The 26,073-nt window shown below is 35.8% G+C and overlaps 1 protein-coding gene across 3 annotated transcripts in view; it reads right to left on the bottom strand.

Moving 5' to 3' along the window:
- TMTC2 (transmembrane O-mannosyltransferase targeting cadherins 2) overlaps positions 1–25,402 on the bottom strand; it is a 526,397-nt gene extending 500,995 nt beyond the window's left edge. The window contains exons 1-2 of one of the 3 annotated variants that reach the window (XM_074270881.1): positions 24,792–25,402; positions 24,505–24,613 (exon numbers count right to left, since the gene is read on the bottom strand). In XM_074270881.1, coding sequence (XP_074126982.1) covers positions 24,505–24,587 — 83 coding nt within the window. In that variant the 5' untranslated portion in view covers positions 24,588–24,613; positions 24,792–25,402. Of the gene's footprint in view, positions 1–24,504; positions 24,707–24,791 lie in introns of those variants that run through there. The other 2 variants (XM_074270880.1, XM_074270882.1) reach the window with 2 other exon arrangements.
- Between the last annotated feature and the right edge of the window lie 671 nt (positions 25,403–26,073).

Raw genomic sequence — 26,073 nt, 5'->3', positions numbered from 1 at the left:
ATCTGCATGAATTGTGTATCATCCCAGTAGAATGTGAGCTCTCAGAGTATGGAGACTATTTCATTCTTCTCTTTATAGCTACCACATTACCTAGCATAATAATTTGCATGTAGTAGTAGATGCTTTCATTAAGCATTGAATGAATTGAACTGAATGGTCCAATTGATTAACTTATTATGTTTCACATATATGCTTTTTAATTACTTTGGCTTTTAGTTTGAAAAAAGGTCACAGAAAATGGTGCCTGAAAATTCACAATCTCTAACATATCTACTATAGTAAGCTATTAATACAAAATATTATTGTTTGTAAAGAAAAAAAATGAAGCAAGAGCTACTTTGGTCAGGATCCTAAGTTTGTGGATCTAAAACTGAAAGAAACCTCAAAGACCATGAAATAGAAATGGTCTTAGGATATTTAAGTGACTTAAGATAATAAACAGAAACAAAATCTGAATCCATGTCTTCTGACTTCACAATCAGTATTCTTTTCTCATGTTTCTTCAGAGTACATGCATGAATACACACACATGCAAATATGACCAAAACAAGAAATCACTTGAGCCATAGCAGCCACTGAATGCCAACATTAATGCCAATTTAATTTAAACTTGTCCTTTTTTATTTTTAATTTCCAGAAACAGTCAAACATTTGTTGGTCCAATGCCAGTTTACAAAAAAGTACAACTGGCAACCTTCCATCTTCACTTACAAAGTCTTTTGGAGGTAGAAAAAATGGTCATTTAAATTTTCAAACGACCCTTCCTTTTTTCATTCCTTCCTTCCTTCCTTTCTTCCTTCCTTTTTTTCTTCTTTTCTTTTCTTCCTTCCTTCTTTCCTTCCTCTTTTCCCTCCTTTTTTCCTCCATTCCTCTCTCCCTCCCACTATTCCTTCTTTTCTTCCTCCTTCCTTCAAGCCCTTTAAGAAAAATTACTAATTCTAATCAGGAAGAGCACTTAATAAATTCTGTTCCAAACCAAACATTATTTCACCTGTATGGTTTACTAAAAATGACTATTCAATTCAATAAACATTCCTTAAATATAAATTATGTGCAAGCCATTAATGAACCCAAATGTCCAATTTTTAAAAGCTCTTATAATTTGTTTATCCTTCTAATTTTGTTTCTTAATTTTTTTTTTTTTTTGCAATTAACAAATATTTTCCCTCTCCTAACATACTACCTCTATCTCCTCCAGATAAAAAGGGGAGGAAAAACAAAACATTTGTAACAAATATATTAGGCAAAACCAAATCCTACATTGTCAATATGCATTAAATGCATATCTTATTCAGCATTCTGATTCCATCACCTCTCTGAGAAGTGGATAACATTCTTTATCATATTCCTCTGGAATCATGTTTGGTCATTATGTTGACCAAACATTCAGGTAAGGTAATTTATACCTTACCTAAAGGTGACTCTAATCAGATCTAAATTGTAAAGTAGTTATGAAATCCACTCTAGTCTTGTTTTGTGTTTAGCAACTTAAAAACGATGAGGCAGAGAATTAGGTTTTTCAACAGTAGCACAACTGGATTTTCTAAAAATATCAGACGAATTCTTAACCTGAACATTAAAATATATATATATATATATATATATATATATATATATATATATATATTTCCAAGAACAGATGTTTGCGATAAAACAAACTAGGCAGCTCTCCAACAAGAAGCAACACTGATCTATTCTCTAGATTTCTACAAGTTTGCCACTTGCTGTTAGAGTTGAGTTATCAACAGGATGGAGGATATAAATGTTTCATTTCATACAGGCTAAGACAACCCAGAAAAAGTAAATCAATGAGTAATGGCAGATGGTCAAAGTATTGTTCTTTGTGGTCACAAGGGAATAACTGTATTAAAATATAATTTTGAGAGTTGGGATGCCATGATTCATCTAGACTTACACTAGTCTTATCTTCAGAAGATCTGGATTCAAGTTTACAACCCATTTACCATTTGTGAGGCTGCAAGCGAAACATTTAAAGCCAAAGGCACTCATCTATAAAACATGATTAAAAGTCATTCATAGAACTGAAGTGTTAAAACTGGAAGGAGTCATAGAGGTCATCTGCTCTAATCTCTTCTTTTTACAGCTGAGGAAGTGATTTGCACAAAATGACCCAGATGCCCAGTATCTGAGGCAATGATGACAGCACTGATGTTTAGTGAATCTATGTCCTTACAGTATCATGTAGAAAGTAGAGGAAATTTTAGCAGCCTACTAATCCAATCAACTCATTTTACAGATGAGAAAACTTACCAAAAGAAAGACTTTCACAAGATCACCTCAGCAATAAAGCACCATGTAGAATTTGAACACAGATCTTCTAACTTCAGAGCTGTCCACTGTACTTGGCTACTCTAGTTTATAATGAGCAATGACAGTCCTGAATCTGAACACAAAAATGTTATGTATTTTTCATAAGAGTCATAATCACAGTGCCTTCTTTATAAATTATAATGGTCAAAAGGTTTCTTATTCAGAGGGAATCATTAAATGTTTTCAAGTGATTTCCAAGGGTCAGAATTAAATATACATTTTACCACATAATAGTTCTCTTTGAGAAAAGGATATATAACTCATCATTCATAATAAAAAACAAAGGAATTAAAAATAAAAGGGTGAATGAATGAATGAATTAATTAATTAGATAAATGAGTAAATGAATGAATGAATGGATGGATGGATATATAAATAGTCACATAGATAGACAGGCAGATGGAGGACTTGGGGGTAAGTACTCTTAGTTTTGTCTTTCTCTTCCCAGCACTAAAGAGAAGACATTTGACAAATATGATAAATCTATATTAAGAATAATAACAATTTAGAGGTGAACTGAACTTTGGAAATCATTTTATTTCCTGTTACTCCTCATTTTATTTTATTTTTGCTGAGGCAACTGAGGTTAAGTGACTTGCCCAGGGTCACTTAACAGCTAGGAAGTGTTAAGTGTTTGAGCTCACATTTGAACTCAGGTCCTCCTGACTTCAAGGCTGGTGCTGTCCACTGCGCTACCTAGCTGCCCCTACCCCTCATTTTATAAATGAGGACCCTGAGGCACAAATGTCCAGTCTTCAGGCTAAATTGGAGGCGAATATGTCCAATATATAGAACAGCCAATGATCCAATAGATATTGCACTCAAAAAGATCCCAGTTCCAATCTAGCCCCAAATACTTATTAACTGTGTAACTCTAGGTAAGTAATTTCAGTTTTGTTTGCCTTTTTCCTCAATTAAAATTATGGGGCAAACCATAACACCTACTTCCTAGGGTTATTGAAGAGAATCGAATGATGTAACATTTGTAAAATACTTCAGCATGGTGGCTGATACATAGTAGATACTTAACAAATGCTTGTTTCTTTTCTTCTTTCGTTAAATATCATAGAGGGATGACTTTTTTAAAATAAGTAATACTGATGATAAATGGCAAAAAAAAAAATGGGGAGGAAGAAACATTGGAGAAGTTATGTAGTTAATATATATATTAACTAGTTTAATTAACAGTGTAATAAATATAGAAAAAATAAAAACAAATTAAGAGCATTTTTGTGTTAAATACCACCCAGAGTATGATTCAAGCAATAGAAATAACTTTATAATTTTGCTAAGTATTCTTGGGAAGAGCAAGAGGGAATAAAAATGCTTCCATGAGATTTGGATGAATTGGACACTCTCTTTCCTGATATTCTTGACTGAAAATACATTTTTGTAGTCATTATTTCTGAACTTCTTCTCATCCATATATAAAAACATGGAGTTATCCCTTTGGGGCTGAAGATGCAGAAAAATTATACTGTGACAAAGGTTTCTTCTGCACTCGTGATCAGTTTCAGGAGCAGAAATTTATCTAAAGGGATAAAGAATAGGTTTTGCACCCTTTCCCATGAACAAGTTTACAAGAATGATATATGGTAAGTGGGTGGATAAGTGGGTGGGGAACATACATGATTGCAGCAAATTTTAACAAAAATCCCCAACTTGATCCACGTGCCACTGCCCAGATTTTAGGAGATACAATTAAAAATTCAGCCCACACTTTATGTTTGACTGATGTACTTTTCTGAACCCTTACATCAATGTACAATCTGTCTGGAATTGTAGATTAAATGTTGCAAAAGAGATAAATCAAATTTTTGCATATTATCTTTTTTTTAAAATACCTCTTAAATCTCCTGTGCACAGTTTACATGTCTTTGCATAATCACATCTGTTAACATCCCAGATATGATGAAGAAGAATTTTTAAAGTCATTACCAAATAACTCAACACAATAACTGAGATATCTAAGAGTGGTCATCTAGAACCTAAAGTATAACACCAGGAATAGATGAAATACCTATTATTATTAATTCAATCAACTCATTTTTACAGATGAGAAAACTGTTACCAGATGACAGATTTGCTCAAGATCACCTCAGCAATAAAGCACCATGTAGAATTTGATGTAGAGTTTCAACACAGATCTTCTAACTCCAGAGCTGTCCACTGCACTTGGCTACTTTGGTTCATAATGAGCAATGACTGTATTGAATCTAAACACACAAATACACCTAGAGCTGTAAGGGCCCTTAAAGTCATGAAGTCTCAAAGTCTCAATCTCCTAAATTCATTTTATAAATAAGTAATACTGGATAAGATCAATTTATTGAAGCCCATTTGCCTCAAAAGCAAGAAAACCAAAGCTTGAAACCAGATTATGTGACTTTCAATGAAGTAATGAGAAGGGAAGGGAATTAGCTTTATTCCTCACAACAACTCTACAAAATAGCTGAGGTTTTGTTATTTAGTTGACTAATCGCATCTACTCTTCATGACCCCATTTGAGGTTTTCTTGGCATGAACACCAAAGTGGTTTGCCAGTGCCTTGTCCAGTTCATTTTATAGATGAGAAAACTGAGGCAAAGTGTGTCACCTAGCTGCCTCTTGCAAGACATCATACTTATTCAAAGTTCATTTTATTGATGCAGCAGGGAACACATTTTAATGCAATAAAATCTAAACTGTCAGTTAAATAAAAGACAAAATTATTTAGCGCTGATATATATAAGAATGTATATGTAAACAAAATATAACAATATAATTAGATTAGACAATACCTAACAAATTAGACAATACCCAGCTAATAATAATAGTAATAAATAATGTTATTCAGTTGAGTCTGACTCTCAGTGACTTCATGGATGAGGTCCTCCTATCCTCCATTATTTCTCGAAATCTGTCCAAGTCGATGGACTTCTATCTACTTATTATATACCTTTTTTCATCTCCTTTTCATTTTGTCTTCATATCATCCATCATCATCATCATCATCAAAACTAACATTTATGTAATTTTTACCATGTTTCAGACACTCTTCTAAGTCCTTTGTAACCACTATCTCTTTTGATCCTAACAACAACCCTGGGAGATAGAAACTATGTTTATTATAAAATTGTATGATTCTGGATGAGACATTTAACTTCTGGGTACTACAGACAATTTTCTAAGATAAATTTTCAATCACGTGTCTATTGGCATAAGTAAAGAAAAGTTTGAATGCTTTTAATAAATGAAATCACAAAGGAAGCCAAAGGAAAAAAAAATATTTCCACATTATTCATGCTGTGAAATAAATAAAAGAAAAAGGGAAAAAGCAAAAGAAAAAAAAAATTAAGTGAAAACAGTATGCTTCAATCTGCCTTCAGACTCCATAGTTCCTTCTCTGGTTGTGGACAGCATTTTCCAATATGAGTCTTTTAGAATTATCTTAGATAATTGTATTGCTTGAAAAAGCAAAGTCTAACAAAGTTGATCATCTGCACAATGTTGATGTTATTCTGTACAATGTTCTCCTGTTTCTATTCACTTCACAGCATTAGTTCATATAAATCTCAAAAAAAAATTTATATTAAAAAAATAAAGTCTAAAAACTAATTTGCTTTTGAAATCTTTAAGCCATTAAGACAGCTCTGAACCCCAAAGTAACTAAGAAAAATCTTTGATGACAATGAAAGTCTTTTGATACACATATTCAGAAACACAGTCAAGAAAACTCCAAGAAATGAAAAATGGAACTAATGCACTGATTTACTGACACTCATTCTCCACAAGGAATGGAGTTCTCTAAATAGCTATGTATATGAGAAGTCAGTCTTTTCACACAAAAACCAAAAGGATAAGCAATAGCAAATAACAGACCAGAAAGAAGAAAAAGATAAGATCATAATGGATATCAAGAAATGGTACAGATGACACAGCACTAACAGCTCCAGAAAAATGCAAACATCCCAAATGAGGGGAATAAAATCCAGCAATTGAATGTGACAAACATTTAGTAAGTGGTGGACATATGACAGATACTATGATAGGTGCTGTCAATACAAAATTTTAAAATGTGATCAATACTGCTTTCAAGAAACTTCCATTTTACTAGGATACAATAGATTCACAATTAAGAAAACATACGATAAATATATAACAAATGCAAAAGGAAGGAAAGAAGGAAAGAAGAAGGTAGAAAATATGTTATAGCATCTTACAGCTTAGCATACAAATATTTACTGGCATCATCAGAATATAAATCAAAAAATCATTAACTCCTTAATGACTATGCTAATTTAATCTTTTTTATTATAAACTTAAGAATTAAAATGAGCATTTCTATAACATAATAGAATAGGAAAAAAAAAAAGATGATTGCCCATGAAACAACAAATAATGTACAAATTGCTATTTCTTTTAGATATATAACAATTATCATGTAACTTTTCCTTTTTTTCTTCCTCACTATCACCCTAGAGATGGTTATCATTATACACAAATATGTGTGTGTATGTATATATGTAAAACCATTTAGCATTAATGAGAATACTGGTGACCTGAGTGAGAAAAGTTTCAGTCAATAAACAACTCTGTACTTTAAGGTATCATGGATGATACTTGCATGCCAGAGCTATCTCTAAGAACATCGTGATGTGCTAAGCCTGTTGACAACTGAAGCAGTACAGTAGCCTAGGGGAAGGTAAGCTGGGTCTAGGGGAAAGAAAATTGGATTTGGCAGGTAGGGATCTTGGCCAAAATTTCAGTCTTCTATTTTTATGACATTGGACTAGACTCCTTTTACCTCTTGAAGGAATAGGTGTCTCTTCTGCAAAAAGAAATGGGTTCAAATTATCCTTTAAAAGAAGATGTATGAATTAGATATTCTCTGACTCATTATGACAAAGTTACCTAAATCTTTGTCCTACATCATCTGAAACAGCTAGGTCTACAGAAAACCAAAGGCACTGAAGTGGTTTACCTTTTCCTTCTTCAGCTTATTTTACAGATAAGGAAATTGAAGCAAACAAGGTTAAATGACTTTCACAGAGTCACATAGTTATTAAATGTTTGAGATCACATTTGAATTCAGAACAATGAGATTTCTGATTCCATGCCTGACACTTTACCAACTGTGCCAGTTAGCTACCCCAAGTCTATAGGATTGTACAATGTTAAAAGAAATGCATGGTACACTTTAGAAAAAGATTCGCCAAAAATCAGTTAGTAAGGAAAGTTTGAAATATAAGCCTTCACTTCTCTAGGACATTTACTTATCTAATTTTTTTTTTTTTTTTTTTTTTACTGTACAGGACTAAAAATAGGAAGAGTCAGTAGACTCATCAGGAGCCCATCAGGAAAGCTGCCTGTCTTGACTGTACTCCTTATCTTTTTATTTCATTTTTTTTAAAGGTGAATGAAGTCACTATTACAATGTGATTCTATTTCTAACCTCCCCTCAATTCTTTTATCACCTGATGTCTGATTGTCCTTAAAACATACTTAGAGCTTCAGCATCCCAAGTCTATATTTAGCTTGCCTCCCTTCCAAAGCTTAGAAGTTTTTCACACTACCCCAGCCAAATTTTCATTTAATGGATTGTCAAACGTTTTGATCCAATAAAAACAGCTGCTTCACTGTAACTACAGAGATTCAAATTCTATGCTAGGATAGTAATTGCTTATCAGTTCATTCACTTGTCAAAACCAGAATTTAACATCAATCTATTTCATGAGGCTATCAGCAAGACTGTAATATTGTTAGGCTAGATGCCTCATTTTGACATCAATAATCAGGCAGTGGTGTTAAAGATAGACTTTGAAATGAGGAAAGACCTGGCTTTAAATGTCCTTGCTCATGCATTGGCTGTATGATCCTAGGCAAGTCAATTCATTTCTTGATTCAATTTCCTGAGATTAGAAGTTGCAAAGCAGGTGTCAATCAGCATTGGTAGAGGAAGTTTCTCATCAAAAACTCCCAAAATCAATGAAATCACAGGTTTCTTTTTTTAAAATTATGTATGTATGTTTTTCACTAGATTCTACTTCCTAGGATTTCAACATGATTTCATATCTCTACGTAAAGAGAAAAATAAATATGTATATATAATTTTTATACAAACAAAAAATGCATATTACCATGTAAAAGATTCAGAAAAGATAACTGCCATTGCACACACAAGAAAATTAAGCTCCAACTGGTTAAATAATATGAACTAAGTCACTTTAAATTTGGGGCAGAATGCAAATAGCTTCATTTTCAAGTCAAGGTTTTATCTATCAGTCAGTACAACTTCTGCAAAAAAGTTAAAAACATATTAAAATACAGTTTCAATGAAACAGAGGGTTTCTAGAGAGAGAAAACCATTTGTTAGGCTCATGTGGGATTTCTGATGACATGCAACCATAGAAATATTTATTCTTATTGTGTTAGGTTGTTTTCTGGTTACAAAACACTACAGGGAATTTCACTAGCTAGGGGAACTCCCTCCACCAGCAAGTCACAACTAGACCTAGGTAGATAAATCTTATATAATGGCCTGAGGCGCAAGGTGACTAAAAGACTTGACAAGAGTCACAATGCTTGTACAAGTCAAGGACAAGATCTGAATTTATTTCAGCTTGATGTTACACTAGCATCCTCTTTACTAAACCTCTGATTATCAATAAGACCCAAATCATGCTGGCTTTAATTGACTGACCAAAAATAGGTCATTGGTCATTGTTTGGTCCTTGATTGACTCAGAGTGAATGTAAATAGCTATTGTTTCTTCTGGAGCTAGAAAGAGAATCTTCCCCTCCCATATTAAATTTTTTGGTATTCTGTGTCTTAGGCAAAAGAGGCCATTCCTTGCCTAACTCACTGATTGAATATTGTAGCAGTCAAACTGAGACCTAAGATTAAAAAGGTCAAGGACTCCTATTATAATGAAGTCCACCTCCATTCCTCCTTGCCACTGGACCCAGATGGTTCTGGAGGAAAGAATATTAGGCAAAAATATTAGGGAGAATCTCAATAGATGTCAAGTTCCTTGAAAGGTACTGATTAAGGCACAGGGTTTAGAATCAATGCGACTTTGATTCCATTTCCATCCAAGACTGAATTTTCCTAAGTCATTTAATCTCTGTGACTTGATTTTCCCATCTGTAAAATGAGTAGGCTATACTCAATGACTTCTAAGGTCTCTTACAGCTCTAAATCTTTGATCTTATGGTCCTTTCTGTGGACAATATATTGCTGACTACATCAAGCCCCAAATCACTGCTGACTCAATCCATATCTATTCAAAAGAGATCAACCTAACAAATTCATATAGCAATGAAAAAGATGAAAAGGACTCCTAGAAAGTTATAATAAGCTAGCCCCAAAATTAAATAGTAAGAAGATAAATAGGTTACATTTGAGAAATTCATGCAGTGCTATTAGGAACTGCAGATTATCAGATGTTTTCAACCAAATATTTTCCTGGTGACACTATATGGCTGTAAATCTTGAAACAGCATGATCTCCCAGGAATCAGTGTTGGAAGACCAGTAGCTCCAAATCACCTACCCACAGGTGTTTGCTATGATTTGCCATTCATATGCTAAGTTCCCTGAGTTTGGTTGGATGATTCATCTCAACATGATGCTGAGTTAAAATTTAAAAACATTTCTGTTCTATAAAATCCAAAGACTATGCTTGATACACTTTTCCTCTTTGAGTTGTGCCTCCAGGATAGAGATCATATTGTAAGTAAGGTTTATTAAAGGGATTCAGTCAGATACACTGGCTTTTTAAATATGCAATAAATACTTTCTTCCTTCTACATGGGCAATAACTGTGCCTAAAATGTCAAATTCCTTTATGTCTACCTTAGAACTTTTTTTTTCAAATTTCATAGCCAAATCATCTGGAGAGAAACCTTTACCCTTGGTAGCTCATCTTTGAATGAATCCCTTCTCTCTCCCACAGTCATCATTGAATTTTAAAGCTAAAAAGGATGTTAGCAATAATGTAGTCTCATGTCTTCACTTTACAGATGAGGAAATTGAAGCTTAGAGAAATGAAGTATTTTTTTTTTCCAAGATCCTACAGAGACCTGATGGCTGAGCCAGGATTCCAGAGTAAATGACCTGAATCTGCTATCCTATATTTTTAAAAGCACTTTGGGATATGATTTCAATAGTTAAATATTTAAAGGATCAGAAAAATAAAATTTTGTTCTGAATAAAACAATATACTCCATAAAATATTTTCATCCAAAGTTTTTTTACATGTAATCTCTTCCATGGATTCAAAATATTTAACAATGTAAGTGATAAGACAATTATGATACTAGGAACAGAAAGGCAAAAATATCCAAAATACAGTTCATAGGTGAGGGGAGTCCTTAGGATGAAGACCTGGGACTGCTCCATCTCTGAGAACAAGTCTCTGAGATATTTCACATGTCCATCCAATGGAATCGAAATATGATTAGAGCAGTAGAGAATCTTTGTTCAGATTGTGAACACTGCTCACTGCCTGAGTGAATTGGGGCAAAACATTTAACCTCCAAATGCTTTATTCAGATCCTTATCCATAAAATGAGGGTGTGATTTGGACTAAACAGCCTCAGAGGATGCCTCCAGCTCAAGATCCCTGATCTCATGACCTGTACTTTAGAGAAGGTACAGAAGGGAGTAGTGATGCCAAATAGCTTTTGAAAACTGAGGAACGTTGCCAGCTCCATGAATATAATCATTATAGTCATGACAAAAAGCCATTTCCTCTTGAGAATATTCTTTTATGGTGTATAATAAGGAATAGAGACTAAACCTATGATTTTGTTGTTATAAGGGACTTCCAGGTGCAGAAATTCCCTCTACGAAGGTAAATTGGCACTTTCTCTGACAAATTTTGTCTTAGAGACTTGCCTAGAAGAGTGATGACAAATTCCAATAGAAGCAGGAGTCATTTAACTATATAGAATAATCACTGCAGGCTGAAGAGAGACTTGGAAAATCACATATTAACATAATTACCTCTGCTTTATTGTATTTTAATTTGTTTTGTTCAATATTTCTTAATTACATTTCAACCTGGCTTGGGTTCCATTTGGAGTGCTGTGGTGCTCCTGCTGCAATCCCTTTGACCCAAAGAACAGAGGGGTTAAATATTTTGCCCAAGCTCATGCAGTCAGTATATGTCAAAGCTTGTTAAAAACTCAAAACTAAATTTTCTAACTTCAAAGCCAATTTTTGTCCCCTTCACTATGCTACTGATGGATTAAAATTAAAAAAAAAAAAAAAATCCTTGCTGACTTGGGGGACTTGTTTCCAAAGTGAATTAACTGTTCACTAACCACTTTCACAGTCCAGGAATATTGAGACTAGAAGGTAAAATAATGCTAATAAAAACAAGATTTTCAACTTAGAGCTTTGTTTGGACAAAAACAAAGCTGTTCACAATCCATCTATGCTTATTTGGTCCATTTTTATCCTGTGGGTAAGTCATCATCCCCTGTTTACATCAGAGATTCAGAACTAAAATCCTAAATTCGGAAACACAAGCTGGATGATGTAATCATTCAAGCAATTCCTTAGTTTGCAACACCATGGTCTTCTTACATCTGATTTTGACTATAATTAGAAATCATGCTAAATGATTTTTTGAATCCATTGAATGGATTTGTTATGTTGATACTATATATATCTATATATAGGTATTTGTTATCTAAAAACAAAACAACAACAAAAAAAGCTTTTCCTGACATAAAACTTCACTTTACAAACTATTTTTAAATTAATAGCCAGATTTCAAATACTCTGCATCATATTGGTTACCAGTTTTTCTGTTGGGTTTTATTAACAGCATTTAAATGTACCTAATTGATAAACTTCAATCAATTAAATATCATTCAAAATATTAAGAACCATATTATGCATGAGTAGATATGACTCGATATAATTTGAAGTCTTAAACATTCTTAAAAATTTTTAACAGCAAGGTGATTCAGGCCAATTCCAATAGTCCTATGATGAAGAGTCATCTGGACCCAGAGAGAGGACTGTGGGAACTGAGTGTAGATCACAATATAGCATTTTCACTCTTTTTGTTGTTATTTGCTTGCATTTTGTTTTCTTTATCATTTTTTTCTTTTTTTATCTTATTTTTCTTGTGCAGCATGCTAATTGTGGAGATATGTATAGAAGAATTGCACACGTTTAACATATATTGGATTACTTGCCTTCTAGGAGTGGAGGTGGGGGGAAGAGAAGGAAAAAAAATGGAACACAAGGGTTTGCAAGGGTGAATGTTGAAAATTATCTATGCATATGTTTTGAAAATAAACAGCTTTAATCAAAAAAAAATGTGGATAGAATATTTCTGTAAAAAAAGTGATTAAAAATGTTATCAGGAGAAATTAATAATTCTTCCAATACATTACAGGTAGCAGCTAGGTGGCTCAGTGGAGAGAGGAGGTCCTGGCTTCAAATCTCAACTCAGACACTACTAGCTATATGACTGAGCAAGTCACTTTACCCTGTTTGCCTCAGTTTCCTCATCTGTAAAATGAACTGAAGAAGGAAATGGCAAACCACTATTTTCACCAAGAAAAGAAGAGACAATTGTGATGATTCAATAGCAACTGAAGATATTATGTCCATAGCATGAGAGAAGACACAAGGGTTTTGTACTATAGGATGCCAAGGATCTTGAAGCACATCTTCCCCCACCTCCCACTTAAGGTGATCACATTCCCCAATCCATTCCTGCCTCCCCAGGAAAAATCAGTTCTCCAGTATATATAAACTTCACATTACATTGTTGAATGCCTACTCTTCCAGGAAACTAAAGTATAAACTGAACTCCCTGGCCCCACCTACTCCCTCCACCCTAAACTCCACCCTCACTTCACCAAGGGCAAAAATTTCTAGGAGAGATTCTTATCAAAGCATTACGTAAATCCTCCACAGAGTAAGCACCCTTTGCAAAGGAATCATTCTTTTTGCTACAGTAATATTTTGTGGGTGCCATTACTGTATTAAGGCTGTCTATCTGTGAGATTTTAATAAGTCCCTTAAACTTTATTGGTCTCAGTTTCCTCATCTGTAAAATAAAAGTATTGAATGAGGTAGCCTCTGAGGTTCCTTTAAGCTGTAGATCTACAAATCTCTGATCTGTCAGCCTTATTCTTCATATTTAATCAGCCAACGATCTCCTTACCTCTCATTATCTCTTTGGATAGATCACCTTTGGTAATTTGCTGCAGCCTAAATACCAGTTTTGATCTGGCTAGAATACCTATTAGGAAATACTAAGAAATGAAATTTCCACATAAGAGAACATCTTATATCCATTATTCTTTTGTTGGGGTCATAATTTTTTTTTTTTTAACAATTTTAAGTGATAACACAATCCATTAGGCGAGAACCACGCCATCTCATTTTAAGGGAGAAAAATTGTGACTTTTGAGGCAATAAAATTAAATCGGGGCTTCTTAAAATATTTGTAGGATGGATCCTTTTTGCAGTCTAGAGAACCCACTTCTTAGAATAACTAAGCGCACAAAATAAAAGACACTGAATGACAAAAGAAAACAATTATATGAAAACAGTCCTCAAAATAGTAGAAATTCAAATTCACATATCCCAGGTTAAGAAACTCCTGCCTTAAATAAAAATCTCAAATTTGTACAAAAGCCACACTTTTATTCAAATGCCTCATTGTGTGATGGAAGAAATATTAGATTGCCTAAGGCTACAATTGAAGAACATAAATTTTGAAAGATCCTGCCAAATTGTAACAGCCCCATGGACACACTAGGGACTTGTCTTCTGAGGGACTAATCTAGCAAAGTTCAGGGAGTCTTATCATCAGAAGCATTGTCACCAGAGGGAGTGAAGAATTCTTTTCAACACAACAATCTGAAGACTATCTATTAAAGAATGGAGGGGGGTCACAATCCATGTAATTGAGGGGCCCACCCACCCAGATGAAATCATGAACTTTTAAATAATCAGTACAGTTTCCATGGAATGCATGGGAATAATAAAAGACAATGAGATTTGACAGAAGTGACAACAGATTTATTTGATTACTTCATTTGATAAACTATGTAAATCAGGAGAGCCAATCTCCTTAACTAAAACTATAGTCTTCAATGCTTTATCTTATATTGAGACACCTTGAAATACATTAATAAAAAGCTCAGGAAAGTGACAAAGACAAATCCAACAGGCACACAAAATAGAAACTTGTCTGACTGCTATATTTTTCAATGATATCTCTGAAAAGGACAAGTTTTTTTTTTTTTTGTTTTTTTTTGTTTTGTTTTGTTTTTATTTTATTAGCTTTTTACTTACCAGATATTTGCATGGGTAATTTTACAATATTGACAATTGCCAAACCTTTTGTTCTAATTTTTCCCTTCCTTCCCCCCAACATGGCAGGTTGACCAATACATGTTACATATGTTAAAGTATATGTTAAATACAATATATGTATATATGAAGGACAAGTTATGCAACTATAAGAATCACTATCTTACTTGCTCCCCAAAATCATGTGTATTCTTCATTTTTGTATCTGTCCTGTATTTATCTCTCTGTGAAGATGTTATATTTCCCCAATAGAATGTCTCCAATTTGTATTTGTGTACTTAGTCCTTTGCACAGTACTTGGCATATAGGAAATGCTTGTTCGTTGGTTGATTATCAACAGCATGACAAAAAAAATCAAAGAAAAAATTATAAGCAAATTTAGCTGTGGCTCTGGCTCTGGCTTCCCTTTCCTATCTGGTAGCTGGTGTGGCACAGTGATTAAAGTGCTGGGTCTGGGGTTAGGAACACCTGAGTTCAAATCCACACTTAGACACTTACTAGCTGTGTGAACCTGTTTGCCTCAGTTTTTAATTTGTAAAATTATCATCTGTAAAATATCAAACCACTGTAGAGACTTCATTAAAAAAATAATAATTAATTAATTAATTAAAAAAAAAAAAACACCCAGATGAGGTCACAGTCACACACTACTCAGCAACAATAGCTGTGTGACCGTAAGTCACTTAATTTCTCTTTATCTCATTTTCCTCAACTATAAAATCAGAATAACAGCACTTTTCCCACAGAGTTGTTGTGAAAATCAAATTTATAAAGCACTTAGCATAGTGCCTTGCCTATTGTAGTAGGCACTATATAAATGCTTATTTCTTTCCCTTCCCCATTCACCTGTGCCCACAACACATCCTAGGAATGTATTATAGTTATCTCTGTATAAGATTCTAATAAATACAAAACTATCTTTATCTCTATATATCTCTCATCTAGTTCAATGCTTTACTCATGATAAAAATTTAATAAACATTTGCTAAAAAAGAAATTATAGACCCCTCTCTGCAAACAATGTTCTTGATCAAACAGGAAATCATTCAAAGTGTTATCTATTTTTAAAAAATGATAGTTGGTTGCTATCATAACAATAAAAGAGAAAGTGTTCTACAATGACTGGAAAGTTGGCCTTGAAGCTGACTTAGGAAGAATTGACTTAAAATCTCACCACTGACACATACTGGCTGTGTGACCTGAATCAACCTTTCACTACTCTGGGCAATTCTCTGAAATATTAACAAAAAAGGTATTAACTTTTTTGGAAGTTCCTAATCTGGGTGTTTTCCTATACCAAAGATTTCACAGACCTATTTCCTTCTTTCCTGATTCATTATTTTAAAAAGTGAATAGTGCTAAGAGAAAGAGAACTTGATTGGATTTAGAATAATACTGAGGTTCAAACTCTGGCTCAGCCAATTACAATTTGTGTGATTTGGGGCAAAATAGTTAATCTCTTCAAGGCCTCATTTTCATCTCCATTAATGACTCTACTGAACCAGATAACTGCTAAAATCCTTCCTGCTTGATCCTATACTATGATCCTATGGCCCACATAAGGGCAGCTAAGTGGTGCAGTGAATGGAACAAGGACTTCGAGATAGAAGATTCATCTTGAGTTCAAATCTGTCCTCAGACATTTTACTGGATGAGTGACCCTGGGCAGGTCACTTAACCATGTCTGCCTCAGTTTCTTCATCTATAAAATGAACTGGAGAAGGAAATGGCAAACCATTCCAGTGTCTTTGTCAAGAAAACCCCAAAAATGGCGTCTCAAAGAGCTACTGAGCCCTGTCTGCCTCGGTTTCCTCATCTGTAAAATAATCTGCAGGAGGAATTAGCAAACTACTCCACTATCTTGCCAAGAAAATCCCAAATGAGATCTCAAAGCTAGACATGATTTAAACAACTAAACATCACCAAAATTTTGTTTCTACATGTTATTTTTTAAAAACACATCAATTTATGAACTTGCCCTCTTCAAAATTCTCCTGAACTAAATCAATCCTCCAATAATTTAAAATAAATAATTTGCAGCTGTAAACTTAAAATATTTGTTTAAAAAGAAAAGAAAACAAGGTGGATTGTAGGCTCTTTTCTCTTTTCTAAGTGAATAAAACCAACATTTACTCATTTCATTCCGGAAACCTTTAGTCCCAGAGAATGACAAATGTGATTGAAAATCTGAACTGCTAGAAGACAGAGAGATCAATAGTAACTTGATAGCACTGCATAGGGTCTTGCTGACATCAACAAACTACCTAGAACATGTGCTAAAATCTCTTAAGCCAGAAGGTTACAGTCCATAAGATCAGTTAAGTAGTCAGGTCAACACAGAGTCCAGAAGTCCCAAGACCTTGAAGGAAAACAATGGTCCTTGACAACAACAGGATGGATTCTAAAGCCATTATGTAAAGGTTGCAATGAGAAAAAAAAAAAAAAAAAAAAAAAAAAAAAGCATCAGGGCTAAGACTACCTGCCTACCAGGAATGCCAGTCACACTTTTTTTCTGGGAAAGAAGCCAATCATAAATTTTTTTTTTTTTTAATGTTAAAGGATATGCAGATATTTAAATTACAAATTCAAAAGGATCAAAAGTAAAAGAAGGCAAATTATAAAAGGAGATGTGTCTTCACAATTCTAACTTCTGACTCCTTGCTTCAAAGACTTTTCAGAGTGCAAAAGTTTTACTAGAAAATGAATTGACCATGTCAGCAAAAGAAAGAAAGGGTCAGTTCACTATTGGAGAAATAGTCATTTATAAAAAATGAGCATCCTCCATAGTATGCATAATCGGTAAGATATTAAAGTTTTTCTTCCCCTTGGGAGCACATGAAGATTAAATCTTCAGAAAAACTGGCAGTTCTTTGTGAATAGACACACAAGAATATTGTTCTTTATATATTTTGGAAAAAATCAATTTATCAGGCATTAAAATTGCCTTCATAGTATGTCTATCAGAGCTGGGAAGACAGAGATAAAACTGACATGAGGTCTGTCCTCAAGGAACTTATGTTTTAATAGAGAGAAGGGAGGGGTAATAAAATAAAGCAAGATACAAGTAAATACAAATTTGAACAAAGTTATAGAAAATCATTTCAACACAAAGTATTACCAATTCCAGAAAAATTCAAGTGTTTAAATAAGCTCTTTCTTCTAAGGCTTTTAAATAAATATAATATATATTCACATAAGGAAGGTCTTAATTTTCAAACTCTACTCTCAACTTCCCTTCAAGACCTTCTTATATGTCAAATTATTCTCTAGAAGTTAAAAAGTCCAAGTACTAGAGATGAAATACACAATGTTTTTCTTTCTTAATAAAGAAGTACAGAATACATTGGTCAGTTAAGTGGTGCAGTGGAAATAACACTAAGTTGGAAGTCAAGAAGACTCTTCTTCCTGGGTTCAAATCTGGCCTCAAACATCCCCCCTATCTGGATGACCCAGGGAATGTCATTTAAGCCTATCTGCCTCAGTTTCCTCATCTATAAAATGAGTTGGAGAAGGAAATGGCAAACCACTCCAATGTCTTTGCCAAGAAAAGCCCAAATGAAGTCACAAAAAGTTAGACACAACTGAAAAATTACTAGGAGGCAACAAAATATACATTTTCCCCAGAGTTGGACAGGAGCTCAAAGGTTCATAAGTTTGGAGTTGAAGTGACCTCAAAGGTCATCTAATACATTTATCAAAGTATCAAAGATGGGATTTGAACTTAGGTCCTCTGACTCAAGAGCCCATGTTCTTTCATCTAATCCAGGTCATTACTAAAAAAAAAGAATTCTCTAAATCAAAAATGTAATGATCTGGCTTCTTTCTACCTCAAGACCTCTAAAGAGAGGAAACTGCAAGCAGCCATTGAACTTACTGATAGCTCTAATTATGAAGACTTTTTTCCCCCCTGACATCAAATTTAATTTTTTCTCTTTGCAACTTTTCCATTTCCCAATTCTGCCTTCCGGAACCAACACATCTTAGTATTTTTGTTGCCCATGAAAGTAACTCTACCGGTAAAGAGAACTAATATGATATCTTTTCCCCTTCACAGCTTTTATATGCCTAAAGATAGTTTAACTGTTGCCATTTTTCCATGCTAAACATTGCCTCCCCCATAAATTCATCTGATCCCCATGGAATATGGATGTTAAGGCAACCTTGCCATCTTGATTGTCTTCTTCACCAGATAACAGGATCTATCCTCTTGATGTTTTCCAGCTTATCAAAAGAAGAAAATATTTAAAAATGGAGGTCCTACTCATTGTAAAGAATCTCAAAGAACAACAGCAGAAAGAAGGCTTATGGGAAGGTAATTGCAATTTTATTGGAGTACCTTTAAGGGGGCTTTCCTCTTTTGCTAAAATTATACATGCATCTGTTCCAGAGAAAATGTTCCCTTTCCCTGTATTAAAGACCACAACTTTAAATAGCTGCTATTATCATGGCCATTTTAAACAAGTACATTTAGTGTGCTGAGCAGCAATGAGAAAAAGATTAGCAAGACAAACTGTGCTTCTAGTCCATGTTGGAATCCAAAAGGTTGTAGCCGTTTCAAAATTAGAGTAGCAGGAGTTCAACACCACCACGGGGGTACATTAGCACTGAAAAATTAAGTGTAGATGACAAGACAAAGGCCTGATGGAATCCCAAATGTAAATTAATAATCAAATGTACATATATCCCCCCAAAAAAATCAACCAAGAGACAGATGGCAAACCATTTCCCCCGGAGTATTTGTACATGCTCTCAGTGCTTATATGTGGGTCACTTGCTAGATTAAATTCTGTGTCAGGCCCAACAGAGGAAGCTCACAGCAGTCTATACAGGCTCTGCCTGATTTTAATTTGTGATTTCAGATAAAATAGATTTACTTGTCCAGAGCAACATAGTCCTTCAGCAAGCCCAGCTCTTTAAAATATCAAAGAACTTAGCAAGAAGATAAAAGTGCCACATAAAACAATTTATAAACAATAAATTAGACTCTTGCTTTCCATTTTATTAAATATATATTCTAAACTGAGAAGAGAATTTAAAAGTAGAAAAAGACTACTGCAGATTTCTATTTCTATAAGTAATCAGTCGGTAAAAGGTGAGTTTCAGAGGAAATTATGAGTTTTCCCTTTAATTTTGTAATGGTTGTCTCTAGATGTTTTCCAATAAACAGATTGTTGAATTTGTGATTTAGCTGTGTTAACATATATTGGAATTTGCAAGTTAATTTAAGTTTCCTCCAAAGACTGTCTTGTTTTAAAGAAACAGAGCTTACTACCTTTATTTGGGCATGAAACAAAAAGTCTATGGTTCACATGAGGAGAAAAAAAATCTTAAAAGACCAATTGGGAGCAATGGGTAAATATCAACAGGAAAATTCTTCTTAATACATTATGATCTTGAGAAACTGTAGCTTTAAAGCTGGCACTAATCAATTTTAAATATTGTCAATCAAAATAAGTTAGGGAAAAAAATCCCACTATCAGTGTGCCAATACCACAGTTTGAATTTAAGCTCAAATGACCAACTAAACCACAATTATGTAAACGTGACTTTTTGATAGTCTTATATCCTCCTGTGGGACCTTTCCTGAAAGTTATGCACAGAGAATCCTTATTATTCAGAATGCAAGTTACGGGTACAAGGATCGGAGATCCAAACAGAAGATCATCTTGGTTAGATTTCATACCCAGCAATGTACAATAGTAAAATTAACAACCTCAAGGGACAAGCACACATCTTCCCTCTATGAATCCCAAAAGATTTGGCTCAACAGACTACTTTGTTTATCTGAAGCACTGGCTCATGGTGATTTGAGGTCATAAAGAAGAGATTCACTTTCTTTTTGTTATGTACTTTTTCTACACATTTTGATATAGGGTTTTATTTCTAATAAATAGCATAGTTAATTTAAGATAAAAAATTATTCAAAACAAGTTTGTTGTTTTAGAAGACCCTTTCTTTGTCTCGTATGTTATTTTTATGATTGTTAAAATGGCATCTTTCAGAAGAGTAAAAAATGACAGATGTCATAATTAACATTTATGAGGAAAGCAGAAAAAAGGGAATGTTTTCTTTTCTTTGCCTTGTTTTCCACACACACAGTATTTAATGAAAAGACGCATAGATCTGGAAAAAGTGAGAGGTACATCAGAGTCATATACAATTCACAAATTCAGGGTTAGACAACTGGCTGGTGTTTATTAAGTCCAATTCCAGACTTATTAGAGACTTGAAATTCAGGACCATCATATAGTACTTGCTGCCTGTATGACCTTGAACAAGTCACTTTAACCCTCATGCCTCAGTTTTTCATATTTAAAATGTAGAGGTTAGACCAGACAGCCTCTAAGATTTTGTTTAGTTCTAGATCTATGTGTGACCCTGGGCACATCACTTAAACTTATCTGTCTGTTTTCTTATTTATAATGTGGAAATAGTAATAGCTCTTATCACCTAAAGTTGTTAGAATACTAATAGGAGGTAATATTTGTACAATGTTTGATAAACTTTAAAGTAGCAGATAAGTATTAGATATTATTATCCTATGATTTATAAGAACAAATGTATGTAAAAGGAAAAAAAATATCTTAACTGTATCCATGAATTCAACAATGATTTAAGTACCTACTATGAACAAAGCCAACAGGCTATTGTAATTTCTATATTCAGAAGCGACCTGTCCCAGGCAATTTCTTAGGTTTCATTCAGAAACACATGAAAAACATTCAATTTTACCAATAGGGAAATTGATTTTGTCAAAAGAAGTTTCTATTACTGTTTAGTTCTGTTTTGTTCTCAGTTCCTATCTATCTCTAGTCTATCTTGAACACTAAAAGCCATTACACACACTCTTTAAATTCTAAAGTAAACTTGATAGCAGTTTGAGAGCAAAATGACAAGTTTAAGTCATAGCAACATGATACACATCAGAATCAAATGTCGGATTCTTGGAGTTTAAATGCAAAACTCTGAGTGAAGGAAGTCAACAGTCAGAGCTATCTCCCACACATATAGAATGGTTGACCCAGCAGTTCCAACACTGACCTCCTCTTAGAGGCTTGTATTTCACAAAATCTCCTGTGGGGCAGCATAAGTCCACAATTGTAGTTAAAGCCATGTTTTAAACTTGGGAGTTTGTTGTATGATACAGAGTAGTAGGAATGAGTAAGCCATGATCTTGGGATTTGTTTTTTATTTCCCTAATCCCTGCCTCTATCTACATAACACAACTTTTTGTGTATACACAAACACAAATATAAAGAGAGAATAGTTTTCTAATACTGTTACATATATGTATATATATATATTGCATATTACATATTTTATAGAGAATAAATTACATAATAGCAAATACATATTATAGGATAGTAGTTTGGGATGATCTATAGTTGAGATTTATACCTTAGTAATGAATCAACAGTACATGAAGGAGGAAACATTTAGGAAAACCTCCAAAAATACTAGAAAACAATTACTAAGATCACATCACTAGTTTATTTCAAGGCAACTGCAGAGCAGCACTAAATCTTCACCAGAAGATATATCATAATTAGATTGCCTTTGAAAGTCTGGGATTATGTACTTTATATGGGTTTGTGAAGTGGATATCACAGTTAAAATGTGTCCTCAATTATTGGAGGGCACAACTAGGATGAAAAGGATTTAATATCAATGTCAAAATTATGAAGTATCAGACTCCTTCAATATGTGTATGTGTGTACACATGCAATACAAAAGTATGCTGTCTCCTTAGAGAAAAAAGTAATGAAAATGAGTAATTGTAGTTACCATTAACATCTAAATCTAAAAGACCACAACACATGTCCCTGAATTTGTCACAAATGTACTGTTTCTATATTATGATTCAGGAGCAAGGAGTAACATTTTTGTCAGTCTTTAAATAATATAAATAATATAAAAAGTTAGTTTAAATAAAACCTTAACTGTATTAAATACAGTTTTGTTTTGTTTTGTTTTGTTTTCCTGGGTGTAATGTCATTTCCCAAAAAGAATTAAGAAACTATTAAGAATGTAACATGGCAACTTTTGAATCACAGGACCCAAAAAGATATTTAACTTAAAAAAGAACAAACCTGCATATTCCTGCACTGAAATGTCTCACCTTTTTCTTGTACTACTTTCACATCTGCAATTCAAACTGCCCCAAACAGAGTCATGGAAGGCAAGGATTCATTTTTGAACCCATTTTCAGCTCAAATTTAGCAATCTTTGAAGTTTTGTTTTGTTTTGTTTTGTTTTTTCTCCTTCCTAGTTATAGGCAGACTCAATATTAGCAGGTGCACTCCACTACAACTCTGGAAAATAGAGCTCTGTCACAAGCACTACAAACTATCTCTCAAAGTGCATGACAGTAAAAACCTGTAAACTATGATTAAAAGTTTAGGGAAAGTTAAAGTCTAGCAGTGGTTTCCTCTCTACTAAGCTCTGACAAATACTCCAGTTCATCTATCAAGAAGGATTTCTTGAATTCTGCCGCACAGATCACTCTGGGATTTCAGAAGCAGTCTAACTAGTGGGTGTGAATCAAGAATCGCTGACCTAAGACATATATATACACACATACTTTTAAGTTAATAGTAAAGAAAAGAGACTATATAAAAAGTGCTAATTACAACCAGGAGAGGATCCAATCTTCATCTCTACTCACTATCCAACCACTCACTCTACCTCACCCTAACCCAAGGGATCTATACACTTTCCATAGCAGGAGAAGGGTTGATGAAAAGCTGTCAAAGTAAATCTGTGCTCACTTTTTGAATGGTTTAATTTCAATGGAGCACAAAACACCGCAGGACAGTTAATAAGTTTAGCCAGGCGTACTGTTCTCCCTAATATATTTTAATTATGCATCTGTTTTAATTGTAATCAGATTAAGACACCGGAAAAGACACAAATGGGAATTTTCCCTAATGGCTAATGGAGCTTTTCATCAGTTTCTAAACACTAGCACGTTTAAAGGAAAAAAAGGTAGGGACACCAGCATCAGTGTGACATTTTCCAGAAATCGATGCAGTTTCTTTGACAACAGTTCAGGTCTCATTAGCCACCCAAACTAACCCAAAAGCAAAAGACCAAGTCAAAGCTTCACGAGCTTCACCTTTCCCAGTTAGTATATAAGAATTGCTAAGCATAAACGAAAACTTGTAAACATAAATGAAAGCTGAAGGCTTATATGAAATGCAGCTCCTTAGATCTTATTCAGGGGCACATCAGGGGCAGCGAGCGTCCCATTGCTTTAAAGTACAAGCACACCAGGAGAACTGAGGCAGGCAAGAGTTCTTATTCTGGGAAATTAGTAACTGTCAACCGCCTGTTTTTGCCTCTAGGAATAAGTCTGACTTTTTTGGTCTTTTAAAGAGGGTAGGGGATTGCCAGGGAAGCTCTATTAAAGGAAAAATGTGGGGGGCAGGAGAGGGGGTTTGCTCAGACAAAATCACTCAATGTGTTGTTGTGACAAGTAATACTTAAGGGTTTTTTTTTTTAAGCTAGTGTTCATTGAATACTGTCCCAAAAAAGCAGAGATTTCTTGTAAGAAACTTTAGTGTCTGCAAACACCAGAAAGAAACTGGGAGTGAAAGCTGCAAATAGATCAGGAGTTGAAACTAACTAGCCAGGTTTGCTCCCCGTGGGTTTGCCAGGGGACTGAGGGGAGGGGGTGTAGTTAAAGGGGTGGGGGCAGTGACGATTGTTAGGTTGTGGAATCCTGCAGCCGGGACCACTCTCTCTCCAACACCGCTCACAATCGGGCTCCCGGGACCAGCCAGCCAGGCTCGCAGAGTTCCCATTCCGCTCTTTTAACCTCCCTTCTACTTCATCTCCCTCTTACCTGTCATCGTAGCAGAAATCCGCACTCAGGGTGTTGAGATACAAGACGAGCCCCAGGGCGCTGCTCACCAACTCAGCAATCATCTCTCCACTGCCTTCTCTTCTGCTCCCTTTCCAATACAAGGGCAGCCGCAACAGAGAAAGAAGCATCAATCCCCACCTTCCGCTTCTCCAGCTTCACTTTTTTTCCTCTCTCCTCCTCCTCCTCCTCCTCCTCTCTTCCTCCTCCTCTTCTCTCCCACCCCTCCCCTACTCCCCCCTTCCCCCCCTTCAAGCTTTGGAACCCACCCCTCTTCTGCTGCTCTTCACTCTTGGCCCCGCTTGTCTCCTCCTTCCCCGTCTCCGGGGCGCGGGCTCAGAGCGCTCTTCCCATCCCCGGGAGCCCTGGCGAGCCGGCAGCCAGCGAGCAAGCGGCAGGTTTATTGAGTGCTTGGCTTTGGGGCTCCCTTTTCCTCCGCTCCGCCCGGACCCTAACCCATGGCAGTTGGGAAAGGGGTGCCCTGGATACGGTGCGAGGCTGGGGGGATGGCTAGTGAGGGGACGACTCGGGTGCGAGTGACGGGAGAGAGGGGCGGACAGGACGGAGCTGGGCTGCCGGTGCAGCTGGAGGAGAGAACAGGAGGGAGAGAGAGAGGCTGGAAGGGAGAGTGGGAGGGACGGGAGCGAGAGCTGCCTCTCCTCCTCCGCCTCCTCCTCCGCCTCCTTCCTCCCTTCCCCTCCTTCCCCTTGCACGGCTCTGGGTGCTCTCGGTCTCCAGCCGCCGTGGCGAGCGGCTGTAGCTCATTTACTCTTTATTAGCTCCTTCCAGTCCCCAAGCCCTTCGGCACTGAAGTGAGAAGCCGCGGCTGGAGGTTCGGGGAAGCACCCGCGTGGGGCTCTCGGGGGCTCCCCCCGCGCCTGCGTGGCCACCCCTCCGTCCGCTTTCTCTACTCGGGCTGCTCCTCCCACCTCTCAACCAGCACCTCCTCGCCTAGATCTAGGGCTCCTCCTCCTCCCCCCATCTTCCCCACCCCCTTCCATCTCCCCATCTCCGGCTTCTTTCGCCTTCAATTTCACACTGCAAAGCCACCGAGACCAATCGGTGACTGCTGGAAAAGAGCCCAAGAAGGGGTGGCTGGGGTGCGCACAGGGGGAGGAGAGAAGGAAGAAGAAAAGGGCGAGGAAGAGACGTGTTCTTTCCTGCCGCCGCGGCGGTGGCGGCTGGCACAGACTTGGTCCCCAGCCCAGTCCTCTCGGTGCCAAGCACTGCCAGTTGTCTCCATGGTCAGACGGGAAAGTCATCTGGAGAAGTAAAGGAGGGAAGGAAGAACAGGTTGGAGAGAACTGCGTTTTCTGGGCGCGCGCACACAGCCCCGGGAAAGAAGTGGGACTTTAATTCAATCCCCCAGGGGCATCAACTCAAAAAGGCAGGTTCCATTGTGCGAGCAGGTCGTCCAGAGGCTTGTCGGCAGGAAATATTAAGGCGTTTCTGGCAGAGGACGCGGTTAAAGAGGAAAGGATGCGAGCAGGTTGGGGGGGGGGGGCGAGAATGAAGATTAAATTAAGACAAAGAAACAATAAACATTCTCCG

This window comes from Sminthopsis crassicaudata, chromosome 5 (assembly GCF_048593235.1).
Source record: "Sminthopsis crassicaudata isolate SCR6 chromosome 5, ASM4859323v1, whole genome shotgun sequence".
Lineage (NCBI taxonomy): Eukaryota > Metazoa > Chordata > Mammalia > Dasyuromorphia > Dasyuridae > Sminthopsis > Sminthopsis crassicaudata.
This window is presented reverse-complemented; position numbering and strand designations above follow the sequence as displayed.